This window comes from Budorcas taxicolor, chromosome 6 (assembly GCF_023091745.1).
Source record: "Budorcas taxicolor isolate Tak-1 chromosome 6, Takin1.1, whole genome shotgun sequence".
Taxonomy (NCBI): Eukaryota; Metazoa; Chordata; class Mammalia; order Artiodactyla; family Bovidae; genus Budorcas; species Budorcas taxicolor.
In genome coordinates, this window is record NC_068915.1 from 57,883,010 (window position 1) to 57,896,586 (window position 13,577).

Below are 13,577 nucleotides of genomic sequence, written 5' to 3' on the forward strand. Positions count from 1 at the left end.
ACTTTCCTTTCTGGCCTTGCTGGGCATTTACTGTCTTTCAGAGTATTCATTGTACATCCTTCTGTGTTTTGGCTGCTGGGGCGAACGCAAGAGCCTTGGTTCCCTAAACCCAAGTCTGTGCCAGTGACCACCTTGACCTGCTGCCTGGGCTCAAAGGCGGGCAGCCTTGCTGATGTTATTACCTTCTGGATATTGAGCCCCAGGAAAAAAAAAAAAAATCCCGTTTTCCTCCCCTCTTCTCTAAAGGATACTCACTAGGATGTGAGGATGTTCTTTAAATGTTGGAAGAATAGAAATGGTCACAGCGTGGAGAGAGGACAGTTGTGTGTGTGTGTGTACCTGGGTTATTTTAGGTGCATGTTTTGAGCTTGGTAATCTCTTAGTCCATCGGCTCCCTAACAACTCTTGGGCACAGTGTATGGCTTCCTAATCTTCATTTTCATTGCTGGGACACTGGGCACAGAGGGAGTAAATGCCCAGCACCCTGTGTAGGGTGGCAGAACCAAGAGTGTAGTCGACTCTGGGACACCAGGGCCCATCCTGTGCAGAAAAGGAGTGTGTAACACAGTGACTGCAAGTGTGGTGGGAGTTCCAGGAGTGTGTGTGCAAGGGCTGCAGGAGCAGGCTATGCAAGGAGTGAGCAGTGAGCAGGCCTGGCAGGGAGCTGAGGGAATTGGGTTCAGCCAGGCCTTTTCTAGGAGGAGGCAATGGCACTCCACTCTAGTACTCTTGCCTGGAAAGTCGCATGGACAGAGGAGCATGGCAGGCTGCAGTCCATGGGGTCACAAAGCTTTATTGCACAGGGCCAGGGAGAAAGTGTTTCAGGCTTTGTGGGCCATAAGGTCATGTGAGGTAAGCTCAGTCTCTGGAGCCTGAAAGTGGCCAGAGCCAGTGTGCGTGTGGAGTGAAGTGACTGTGCTGCAATAAAGCTTTGTTTGCAGAGCGTGCGGTGGGACAGCCCTGGCGCACGGGCTGCAGTCAACTGTCCCGCAGTTAGAGCACGTGCAAAGCCACAGGGATGAGAGACGTTCTAGGCACGGCTTCAGCTTTCTTGAGGGGAGGTGGGGGATTGGATGTGGCATGTAGGGACACAGCACCTGCTTCTGAGGTCCAGGTTTTCAGCCTGTCACAGGTCTCGCTGGGAAACCAGATTCACGGTACCAGGCAGCTCTCGGCCCTTCTCCCCTCCCACACGGTCCATCTGGAACTTGACCTCTGTGGGCTGTCAAGCTTTGTTTTCTCGCTGCCCCTCCGCTTCCTGCAGAGGGTGCTCTAGTCTCAAGTTCAGCTTAGAGGTACAACTTGGGAGAGCCTGCAGGGTGGAAATGATACTGTGTTCCTTGCACGTGGCTGAGTTAATTGTCCTGTGTGTGAAAGGATGGAGCCAGGTGCACCCCTGAGATAGACAAGCTGCGTTTCACTAAATGCCTTCTCTGTGGAAACCTCAACTTGAGCCTCTGGGACACAGTCTGCATCCAGGGTGGGCAGAGTCACCAAGGACAGGGCCCTGCAGCTCCCGCTCAACACAGACAGGCTCAGAGCCGCCGCCGAGAGGCCGGCCCAGAGCTGACAGGGTCCCAGGCAAGGGGCTCTGGGGCTCTGGGGCAGCTGCTCAGTGTGACTTAAAGTTGTCAGTTGAATGTAAGCCTTAACAACCCTCTCTCAGGAAGGGGGAAGCCCTGGGAATAAACAGAAAGGAAGGGAAGGGACGTCAGGGCTGTCTCATCACAGGGCGTGCCCTGCAGCCTCAGGTCAGTGCAAGGAAGATTGCAGGGGAGCGGGGTTGGGAGGATGGAGCACATAGCCCACATTCAGCATCCTGCAGGCCCTGCCTCACGTGGGCTCCTGGCCAGTACCACTGTCCTACTGCATAGAACTTAACACAGAATCCAGTCCCGCCCCCCAGACCTGCTGAGTCAGAATCTGCCTTTCAGCAAGATCCCCAGGGTAGCCACACACACCTTGGAAAGGCTGCAGTGGGTGACTCCATCGTAAACACGCCAGACAGGTCTCGGTTCTGCTTGAGCTGGTAGGAGAGAAACCGGCATCTTACCAAAGCTCCCTTGTTCAGAAGATGCTCTTCAGAATCACAGTGGTGAGGCTGCCCCTTCTGCCTTGGGAGGAGTCCTCGCAGCTCAGGCAGGTTGTGCCATTGAAAGTTTATCAAAAGGCCAATCGCTGCCATACCAAGAGGGTAGGGATATGGCAGGGAGGCGTCCTTTACCCCTGGCATTGTTGAGAATTGCTTGCATTGTGGTGATAATAAAAAGCAGACCAACTTTCAGTTGGGTTTATTACTATTTTTAAATTCCCCACAGACACTGAACCCCTTTGATACCTGGGCAGATGCTCCACCATTGAGACTTCCCCCCACCCACCCCAGCTGGGGGGCAGGGGGTGGGGAGGGTGGAAAGTATGTGACTAGTTCTGTTCCCGTCAAGGTTGATGGCTTCATTGTAGTGTCCACAGACAGCAGAGAGAAAAAGACACTGAGTCTCCAATAGCAGATGAGCCAAGAATGGAAAGGAATTCACTAAAGGAGACTCATAGAGCAGACTAATAATAGCTGGGGAAGTATGTAGCTTTGTGCATAATTTAAATGTAAATAACGTATAGTTCTTTACCTTCCTAGATTAACAGAATGAAACATTTTAATGCCAGTACCCAATTCCAAGGGTGTACTGTGTCTGGCACATTCTTAGTGTTGCTAGTGGCATTGTATGTTGATTATTCCCATTTGGGAAGCAATTTGGCAGTGTGTATCATGAGCCAGTAAAATATTCCTATCCTTTGATTCAGTAATCCCATTTCTTGGAATGTATGCTTGGGAAATAAGCCAAAATATGGGAAAAGCAGTACATACAAAGATGTTTAGAATTGTCATTTATAACAGAAACTTGCAAGTAACTAGATAGCCAACATTCGATGACTGGATTAACATGATTATTGATGCATCAACTTGATAGAATACCACAAAGCCATTTATAATTACGGTTTTGAAGAATATACAGCAATGTGAAAAAACATCCTTGGAGGACCAGGGCTCTGTCACTGCCAGCTGCATGCTGCCGCAGTCGGGGATACATTTCTGGGCATGACTGCAAGGCTGTGTGTGTTTTGGCACTAGGAGGTGGTGATGCAATTAAGCAGAGATGCCTGTGACCTGGGATGGTTCCTCGGGATTAACGGGGCCCTGCGAGAGCACTCCACCCTGTGCACAGCTGAGAACCCTTGACCTCAGCCCCTCTGCATCAAAGGCCCAAGGTTTCATCCCCAGGTGTTCCAGGTTAGGAGCTCACTTAAAAACCTGGGTGAAAGAAGAGACGTGTGTGTGCGTGTGCCGTTTTTCCCGAACTGTATTTGTGATTGCACATGAGTGTCTTGGTTTGCGTGTGTGCGGCCTTTGTGCTGAGCTGGTCAGAAGCTCCACGGTGCGGCAGCCTGCCATTCGTTGCAGCACAAGCTTGGGTGTGAGGGGTTTCGTGACAAGTGTGGGAAGCGGATCCCTTAGCTCAGCTTGCCAGGTGTGTGTCTCATGATTCCCACAGATGCTGGGAGGTAGGGGTTATCACCCCCGGGGGGTGGGGGGGGGCCCAGGAACTGAGGCCAGGAAAGGTCAAGTAACTTGTTCATGGTCATTCAGGGAGTTGCCAGCCAAGCTCCCATTAGAGGGCTGCCTGAAAGCTCCTGGGTCAGTTTTCTTGACTGTGGAATAGAGATGATAATCCCTGCTGAGCTCAGGGTCACTCTGAGGGACAGGAGAGAATCAGATCAATACAGTCAACTACACATGTGCACACACACATGTCACAAATCAGATGTGTAGCTTTTTTGTCCTGGAGTGACTTTGTGCCTAATTAGTATTAGCCACTGAATTAAATTGAAAGCCAGGAAGCGGAAAAGTTTTTCTCAAGGAAGAGAAAATTTCTGGGAATGGTGAAAAAGTAAACATGGAGTTTTAAAATTGATTTCAGGAAAGATAGGGCTCATTCATGTTTAAATGCTAAGAGGATACCATCAAGGGAAATGAGTTTTTCATTGATTTTAACTGTGTTGGAGTTTCTTTCTTAAGGAAATGCTGTGAAGAGGCAGTTTCTGCTCTTGAAAATACTAATTTCATTCTCTAAACATGTTCTGATCGTGCTGGCTTTTCTTATGTGGTGACTGAATTCTCAGAGGTATGCCAGGGTTTCACGCCTGGGGCAGCAGCAGCCTCTGCCTTCGGATCCCTTCCCTCTTCGGCCCTGCCTCGGTCCAGCTCACTCACCAAGAGAAAGTACAAACATGAACAGCTCACTCACTCGTGCACTTTGGGGTTGTTTTTCACACGAGTGGTTTTTTTCATGACTGTTACTATTATGAGAAGAAAGGCAAGTCAGGCATTGTTTCGTATTCACTCATCTATGTGGGTGACATTTGGGTTTTGGCTCATTTCTTCATCTCTTATGTGCAGAGAAGGGTTTTTCAGTAAACAGTTCCATTACTTAGCTGTTCTTGTAACTCTGAAAACCCAGCTGAACTATAATTAAACTTTGACCTGGTGACTGGGCAAGTAGGGCTGTGATTCTTTTGTTTTATTCTGTCGTTGACCCATAGTTGATGTATCTAATAGAATTTTCAGAGAAAAGAGATCTGAGTACTGAAATAAGAATCAAAAAGAAACTTTAAGCTTTTTAAAAAATAAAGTTTTGGCTTTGAAAAATGGCATCAAAGACCTACACTGACAATTGTTGTTGTTGAGTCACTAAGACATGTCTTACTCTTTGTGGCCCCATGGACTGTAGCCCACCAGGCTCCTCTGTCCATGGGATTTCTCAGGCAATTGAGCTGGGTTGCCATTTCCTTCTCCAGGGCATCTTTCTGACTGAGGGATCAAACCCAAGTCTCCTGCATTGGCCGATGGATTCTTTCACCACTGAGCCACCACGGACACCCTATACTTATTGTTTCTCTCAGTTTATTTCCAAATGCTTCTTAAATTCTCTCTTCCTAAGTAAAATTATTCTCTTCTCCATTTAGAGAGTATTCTGTGTTTATCACTAAATAACATTAGGTGCTCAGTGGATATCCACTGACATGGTCACATGTGTGTGAGAGAGTGTGAGTGTGTGTGTGTGTGTGTGTGTGTGTGTGTGTGTGTGTGTGTGGTTTTTCTCATTTCCAATGCCTGATGACTTTTCTGTGAAGCAGGTGTTTGAGACGGACATCTCGAAACAGTTGCAAGCTTATGAAGTTGAGTACCATGTGCTTCAGGAAGAGCTTATTGATTCTTCTCCTCTCAGTGACAACCAAAGAATGGACAAATTAGAGAAGACCAACAGCAGCTTACGCAAACAGAACCTTGACCTCCTTGAACAGCTGCAGGTAGGGCATATTTGCAAGGCCGCCACCTGAACCTTGAGTGTGTGGTAGTTCATTAACTCACCAGAGGCCCCGCAGGCCGAGTTTCCCACCGCTGTAGGCCCTTTCTGCTCTGTTTGTAGTTGGGATCAAAGGTAGCCCAGGAGAGCTATTCCTGTTTGTTAGGGAGCAGACAGATTATCCTTTGCTAAGGTCAGACTGTCCTGGAACTTTCTGAGAGACTGTTTCTACACTTACCCTTTCAGGAGATGTGCCAAGAGCTGAGCTTGGGTCCACGGTGCTCTGGTGCTATTAACCAAACGCCAGCCATTGTGCTTTGAGTAATGATGGGAGAATCAAAGGCAGGAGCTTCCAGGAGCAAAACCAGCTAGGTCCTCAGAGTGACATCAAGTGAGGAGTAACAGAGTAAACCAGAGCTGTCGATCGTAAATGTGAGTCCTTGGTGCAGATACCAAGGTTAGGTTCACGAAGGGCACAATTCTCCCCTCCGGAACTTTCCATCTTGGCCTGCATGAATGTGGGCGGGGACAGACCCAGATCGCCTGTGCTGGAGGGCAGGAGGGAGTGAGCACGGAGGTGCAGACCAGAGAGCCAGACCTTGCCAGACCCAGTGTCGCCCCACCGTCACCCACCTGCTCTGATTTCCTCATTTGTGTGACAGGACAGAAAATTACCTTACTGCCCCGCACGACCCCTCCACCGAGCAGATGGAGTAAAGTAACTGTGCCATCTGCTTGTTAAGTGACATGAGCTGATCGCTGGTACAGCTATCGTTATGGAAATGTGTGTTTCTGGGGGTGGGGGTGGGGTTTAAAAATTACTTTTGAGCCACTGGTGAGAAAAATTTGTATTATTTTCAAAATATATATTCTGTGGTGTTCTAGGCTGTCCTTAGAATAAGCTTTCCGTCCTGATCTAAGCCTCTTCTTTTTCTGCCTAAAAAGTTACTGCTTTGCAGATGCAAACTTGGCAGTGATGGGAGAGAGGCCAGCATTTGGGAGCTTAATCAGTCAACCTTTGTCTAAAATGTACCCTTCGCAGCAGGGATTTTACGCCAGTGTAACCTAGTAGATAGTTACTGTAGAGAAACAAAGAAAAGGCTTTGCCTACCGAGTCCTGACTCCGGTCACATTCTCAAAGTCGGCTTCGTGTTCCCCTAAGATGGAGATATCCTATCTGTGAAAATGACAGTGTCTGGGTGTGATTTCTCCAGGGGATCTCAGCTGTAACCTGAAGGGGAGGCGCCAGGGGACAAAGAACCTTGTCTTGCATGTAAGGATCTGCAGTGTTGGTGGGAATTTTAAATCCCTCCAGACAAACAGTCAGTCCCTGAAATACAGCAGGATGGAACGCTCAGATCTCCGTTAGAAGCATTTGTCTTGTTAAAATAGCACTCCACTAGAAGGTTGATTTTACTAGGCTGATACCCACGTGGGTTTGTGGTGAAAAGGGGAGGTAATTTGGTGCTGCTTCCGTTAATACTGTACCCCTCTTGTGAGGAGAAGAGTTGTGAAAAGCTGCTCCAACTTCTGTAGCCCTCCAGAAAGGCATCAGGCGGTAACTGGTAACAACAGATGTTCAGAGTTGCACTAGGGATTATGGCAAGTCAGATTGTGGGGGCCTGAGTGTAGCCTTCCCTTTACCCTCTGAATCACATGGAATTACGATCTTTCAGCCAGACCACAGAAGTTCTATGAGACTCTCTTCCCTTTTTTCTTTTTCTTTTTTAAAACAGTTTTCAGAGCCCAGGGATAGGTGTTCAGTGCATTACTTAATTTTCCAACATAAACCTTTGTTTTTTTCCCCAAACTATCAAAATTGACCTCTCTTTTGACTCTGTTCCATTCATATAGTTGGATACCAAAGCCCCGTTTATTTTCTTGTTGAACACTGAAGACTGTCCTCTGGCAGCTGGAGACTAAACCGTCTAACCTCTTTTGTCCAGCAGCGCGCATGAGACAATTGCATAGACACGACTGATACTGCCATATGATAAGGGATGTGCGTTTTTCATAGTAATCACTGAGTCACTGAGTGTCTGTGAGCTGGGTGCCTATGAGAGGTCAGACCCACATGCAGGGTGAGAGAACTTCGGTCTGAGTGAGGAGGAGACCGGACATTCATGCAGACAGTAAACGACTGTGCATACCAGCTCGCTGCTAAGCTGGCAGGTACCCCTGGGAGTGCCATGGCCTCGGAAGGAGTGGTCGCTGGAGGAGATAAGGTGGGACCGGCTGTAGGCCTTGACCGTGGGCAGGAGTATGGGGGTCTGAGAGGGCTGCTTGGACTTACCCCCTGAGTGGGACTACCCCCTGCCTGGTAACTGACCCACTTAGGGTCTCAGGCCTTTTTTCTTTCTGTTTTGAGTGTTCCAGTGTCACAGCCGGAGCTCAATCTTGAGTCATAAATTGTCTGCCTGGCACAGGTGTTACCTTGCTCAAAAAACTGTTTCCCTTGTTTTGAAAATGAGGAAAAAAACACCATTGTGTCTATGGGGACACTTAACAGGGCTGGGCGGATGAGTGAGCCAGAGCAGTGCCTTGCAGACTCTGGGCCTGAATACAGGGGGATGCAGCGGACAGCTGGAGCCAATTCTGTGGTTGCCTGGGAAGCCTGTCCGAGAGGACTCGAAAGAGGAGGAAGGTCCGTTGCTAGAGAGAAGCACCTGGAAGGGCTGCCAGACACTGACTGTTGAGGATACAGACTGGGGGGAGTGGGGACACTCCTGGTGTCTGGTCAGTGAGGCCACACATGTGACCCTCTTAGCAGAGCTCGGCCCCTCAAGCGCTCCACTCGTTCTGAGGGAAATGCCGGTTCTTGGTACTGGAGGGAAAACGAAAGGTTCAGGTTAGAGAGCTGTTCTTGCGTGGGCCTTCACATAGAAACCATTTGGATGGTCTGTCTAAAACCAGTGTGCACCTGTAGCTGCATGTATTTGTCAGAGCAGGCGGACTGTGCTACAGTAACAGCACCCTGGATCCCAGGGCGCAGTACTGGACACCCAGCACCTTGTCTCCACGAAGCGGTCTTGGACCGTTTTGCAGCCGTCTCCAGCAGGCAACTCGGGGACCAGGCTTCCTCCGCACTGGGAAGCCACTGTCTCCATGTGTGGCTTTCAGAGTAGCCACACAGAGGAAAAAGACATTGGAGGTTCTCCAGATGGCCTGGCCCACCCTTGAGGGAGCCTGGAAAATAGAGTCTTTTGTGGCCAGAAGTGATAATAAACGCAGAAAGGTGTGTCTCTGCCAGAATTAGGCTCCGAAATGCCCCCAAGGCTGGACAGCGGAGCACACAGTGGATCTCCCACTGTCTCCCAGGCAGTTACATTCACATGTCTTCTTTTATTCTCCAGGTCGCCAATGGGAGGATCCAGAGCCTGGAAGCCACCGTTGAGAAGCTCCTGACTAGCGAGAGCAAGCTGAAGCAGGCGACCCTGGCCTTGGAGCTGGAGAGGTCAGCCCTGCTGCAGACGGTGGAGCAGCTCCAGAGGCAGATGGCAGAGCTGGGCAGCCGGGAGGCTGACCCCACACTGCCCAAGCCCTCGGGTGACTGATGGCCTGGGGCCCAGCTCCTGCCAGCCCACAGCTCCAGAACAGGTGTGGCCACCGCCCTGACACTGTCCAGGCCTTAACTGAGAGAGATGCAAATGCTGGAGGAGAACGGAGAACGAAGCGTGCTTCTCAGGGAGGAGACTGGCTTGCCAGCACACAGATTCTTCTGAACTGACTCACAGTGCAGGGGACGAACGTCCCAGTGTTTTTGTTGTTGTTTAGGTTTAATTCTTCCCTTTTCCAGTCTTGATTACTGTACTCAGTAGATTAGATGGCATGGACTCGAATAAATGCACCTTTATGTTTCTTTGTTGCTTTCTTTTTCAGCATCCCTGTGTCTGTAAAGGGCATTTGTTAGTTCTCTGGTATTTCAGAGAATGAAGAGGCTGGAGATACGCTTCCTCTGGCAGATGTGTCCATTGTTCTTCCAAGAGGGTTTGCGTGATTTACACCCTCAGCATCGCCGGCGGGGTGCAGTTGGCCCTTGACCATTCTTGTTGTGGAGGCCCCAGGTTACCCCTGGGAAAAATCAAAAGTGATTTATTTAAATTTGGCATCTTAAATTTGGTCACTATGCTTGATATTTAATGAAGTCTGTCTTTGAAGAACAGTTTTCACATGTTTTTGCTTAGCCCTTAAGTATTGATGACATTCACTGTAGATACACGTTTTTACGGGAAGATCACCAGTTTTTAGACTGCGCCCGGGTATGGCTAGCGTGTGGCTGACAGTCGTAGAGTTTGGAGTATTTATAATTTCACTGTGGCGTCTCGTATCCACACTGTAGAGTCTCATATTTATGTTATGGTGTCATGTGACGTGAGCAGCCTTGTGTCCCTTCGAGCCTCCACCCCTTGGGAATCAGATTCCTTGCTTAAGTTGCCCAGCACGTCAGGACTTTCAGGGGCCCCAGACATTCTGGGGTTTTAAAGTCTTCAGACTTTCAGCCTGGAATTACATCAAATGTACGGCAGCTGAGAGCAGTTTTTCGTGGTAGGATGTGCGTGTTGAATGTAACTCACAACCCAGTGACCCACTCCCTTAGGATGAGGAGAACCAGTGCCTTCAGCCGTCAAAAGGCCGCTGCCTGGTGTCATCTGGTCGTCACCTGAGGCCCTCGCTCATGACAGGCTGGAGCGGGCGGTGGATTAGAGAGGGGACGTGTAGGCAAGTTCACTTCTCAACAGCAGAACCATTTCTGGTCTGTATCATCATAACCACTTCTGTTCCACAGGAGTTCTTTGACACCCTCTGTGGTGGGTGTTTCTTTCAAGCCTGAGGTGAAAGGAAGGGTTTTTAATACCTGTAGTCTTTCTAGATCTTTCCAGATATTTCCAAGGGAGGCGCACTTGCCACCCCTGATGCCTACACAGTTGGTTGACACCAGGGACTCTCTACCGTTGCCCGTGTCATAAACCACGATGACAAGCCTATAGCCTTCATTATGAATTGTTCCACCAGCTATAATTTAGCGGAGTTAACATGTGAGGTCTTCTTCCCACATACTTTACTGGTTTGAAAGTTTAATAATGTTGAATTTTGGACATCTTATTACTGTTACTCAAAAACATCAACTCTGCATTAAATAAGATACAAAGCAATAAAACAAATAATTCATACTCATACTTTTGTGCGTTTTTCTTTTTAATGTTGGGTTTTTGCTTTTCAGCAAAAAGCTGAAGGACCACCCCAGGTGGCACCTGTGGTAAAGAATCCGCCTGCCAGTGCAGGAGACGTAAGAGGTGTGGGTTCAGTCCCTGGGTCAGGAAGATCCCCTGGAGGAGGGCGTGGCAACCCGCTCCAGTATTCTTGCTTGGAAAATTCCGTGGACAGAGGAGCATAGCGGGCTATGGTCCACAGGGTTGCAAAGACGTGGACATGAATGAAGTGACTTAGCACACATGTGAACCCCTGTGGGTCAGAGTGTGACTGTTCCCTAACCGGCAGTGAGTTCTCTGAGGGATTGGTGTCTTGTTTTTCAAGTGTTGCTCCCCAAATGTGACACCTCTACTCTATGTGCATAGTAGGGCTGCTCAGACCAGACGCAGCCGTGGTATGTGCCAGTGGGTGCTGTCGTGAGGTGGCGCTGGATGGAGAGGACAGTGGACACGGGCCTGTGTTTACAGGTTGGACCGTCAGCCTGTGTCTTAGCTGGGAACAGATAAAGTCATGGTTCACATTGCCTGAGGATTCACAGAGCCAAGTTTTTAAACTAAGAAAGTTTCCTGTTGTGTTCTTCCCCAACACAACAACTATATGCACACACATGTGTGCACTTGTAGGTTGTCTTGTCTTTTGATAAAATTTATACCCTCTCGGACGGAAGACCTTGAATCCCCAGGAAGCACCCTGTGACGCAGAACACTCAGTTGGGGTCCCTGTGAGGAGTTAAACACGTAGATAGAACAACAGTGTTTATTTGGGGATCTGTGTTTGTTTTGGTTGGTGAATTGGGGGGAAAAGATTGCTCTGAGGGCTGTAGGATGCAGGAGTTGTTACCAGAATAAGAGAAAATACTACTGTGTGAGAAGCTGCAGAGGGGAAGGTGCAGAAGGAGGTGCTCATGGAACTCAGAAGGCCCTTCTGAGAGGCAGAACGCATGGAGGTGCTGACGCAGGCCTGGCCTGAGGCCGAGGGCTCGGGGGCAGCTGTGGCCGCCACGCAGTGACCACCTCTGCATCTACGGCCAGTGTTTGGTAGTGGGAGTAGAGCCAGCCCAGGTAATTGCTCAAGGTCAGAACACGGGAAGAAGAGCTGGAGGCGGAGAACGAGGACAAGGACCCACAGACACCTCATGCCTGTCTGTCACCATACTTGACTGATGCCCTTCAGAGAAAAGTGGCCCTGGCTTCACTTTACCTTCCAAAAACCACGCAAGCATGTCTGAGTCAATTCTAATTTAGAACCGTGAGGCAAGGGGACACGGGAAAGTAGTCCTGGCTTAACCAAACTGATGTAATACAAACCAGGACAATTAATTTTGGAACCTGCCTAACCCGAATGAGAGCATGCACGTGTGAGTCATTCGACGGAGGCCCTCCAGCTAAGTATATATGATTCGTGATCCATAGGGTTAGGATTCAGAGACTGGTTTTGACTTTGTCACTGATGGTACAGCATTGAAGACTTAAAACCGCAGGAACCACAGCTGACATGTCGGGCCACCCCAGCCTTCCATCTCCTTTCCTCTACCATTGTGCCATATGCTCAGTCTTACCTGATTCTTTGCGACCCCATGGACTGTAGCCTATCAGGCTCCTCTGTCCATGGATTCTCCAGGCAAGAATACTGGAGCGGGTTGCCATTTCCTCCTCCAGGGGACCTTTGCCACCCAGGGATCAAATCTTTGTCTCCTGTGTTGGAAGGCAGCTTCTTTACCTGCTGAGCCATAGGGGAAGCCCCTCTATGAAACTTCCCTCTATCAAGTGTGACCAAGCATTCTACAGGTTAAGATCCAGAAACTTGCAATGTAAAAATAATTTACCGGCCACATTGTCTTAAATGGAAACTACTTTAAGGGTTTGGGATAGCTCAAAATATCTCAGGTTGGAAAGAACCTTCTGTTTTATACTGGAAAATTACTTTCTATCTCATTTTACAGAGGGAAAAACTGAGAAGAGAGCTTCAGCTAATGGTTGCTGCAGGGTCAGGGGGATCCTCAGTCTCCCGACCGACTAGTTAATGATCTACATCACCCGGCTTTAATTCCAGTGTGTTCTGCAAATCACTTCTGATGGCATTAAAGTTCAAGGCAAGGAAAGGTCTGCTTCACTTTCCAGAAGGGTGATCTGTATAGTAAGGAGCCCAACTCAGGTTCTCTCCTGAGATGTGGAGTCTCCAGGGGCCTTAATTTGTCCTGAGTTAAAACCAGAGGGGAGGACTTCCCAGTGGGCCAGTGGTTGAGAATCCGTCTGCCAATGCAGGAGACACGCGTTCCATGCCTGGTCCAGAAGGATCCCATGAGCCTCGGAGCAGCTGGGCCCTGTATGCCTCAACTACTGAGCCTGTGTGCCAGTTACTGAAGCCTGCATACCTGGAGCCTGTGACCACAACAAGAGAAGTCATCGCAAAAAGAAGCCCTCAAACCACAACTAGAGAAGCACTGAAGAACCATTGCAGCCAAAATAAATAATTAACCCCAACCCCTCCCAAGAAAAACAGAGGCACTCCCCAGTCTGTCTATGTGTGGCAGAGAAATGCTACTGCAACAGGTTTCAATTAATTGGGTCCAACCTTTGTTCTTGACAGTCATTTCTTTTTTTACTTTAGACTTCTAAAACCCTTGCATTGCCATGTTAAAAAAAAATCATAGAATTGCCTTTGGTTTTTAAGAAGTGAAACTTCCCAGTAGGAAAAGTTTTTTGTTGCCATGTTTAGAAACGATCAGAATGATTAGGAAAATATAAGAGCTGGGGTATGGAGCAACTACAGCAGTTATTAATTAAAATTGATAACAAAAGATGAAAAAGAATGTTCTTAGTACTTAGACTTCATAGATTAACTGCCTTCATATCTCTAAAGTGAATAATCAACTGTTTTGGTTGTAAACCCTTATTAGCAAGTCGTTTGAATTTATGTCATTGTGTGAATATTTATTTTAAAGTGTGACTAAATTATATGAGATAGAAGTTTTAAATGAGGTGAAACAAAATAGTTTAAAAATAC

The 13,577-nt window shown here is 48.4% G+C and overlaps 1 protein-coding gene across 5 annotated transcripts in view; it reads left to right on the top strand.

Moving 5' to 3' along the window:
• Positions 1-10,477, top strand: part of TBC1D1 (TBC1 domain family member 1) — a 223,444-nt gene extending 212,967 nt beyond the window's left edge. For 4 of the 5 annotated variants that reach the window (XM_052641622.1, XM_052641617.1, XM_052641621.1 and 1 more), the window contains 2 exons: positions 5,191-5,364; positions 8,714-10,477. In XM_052641622.1, coding sequence (XP_052497582.1) covers positions 5,191-5,364; positions 8,714-8,914 — 375 coding nt within the window. In that variant the 3' untranslated portion in view covers positions 8,915-10,477. Of the gene's footprint in view, positions 1-3,127; positions 3,266-5,190; positions 5,365-8,713 lie in introns of those variants that run through there. The other variant, XM_052641620.1, reaches the window with a different exon arrangement.
• Positions 10,478-13,577: the final 3,100 nt, after the last annotated feature.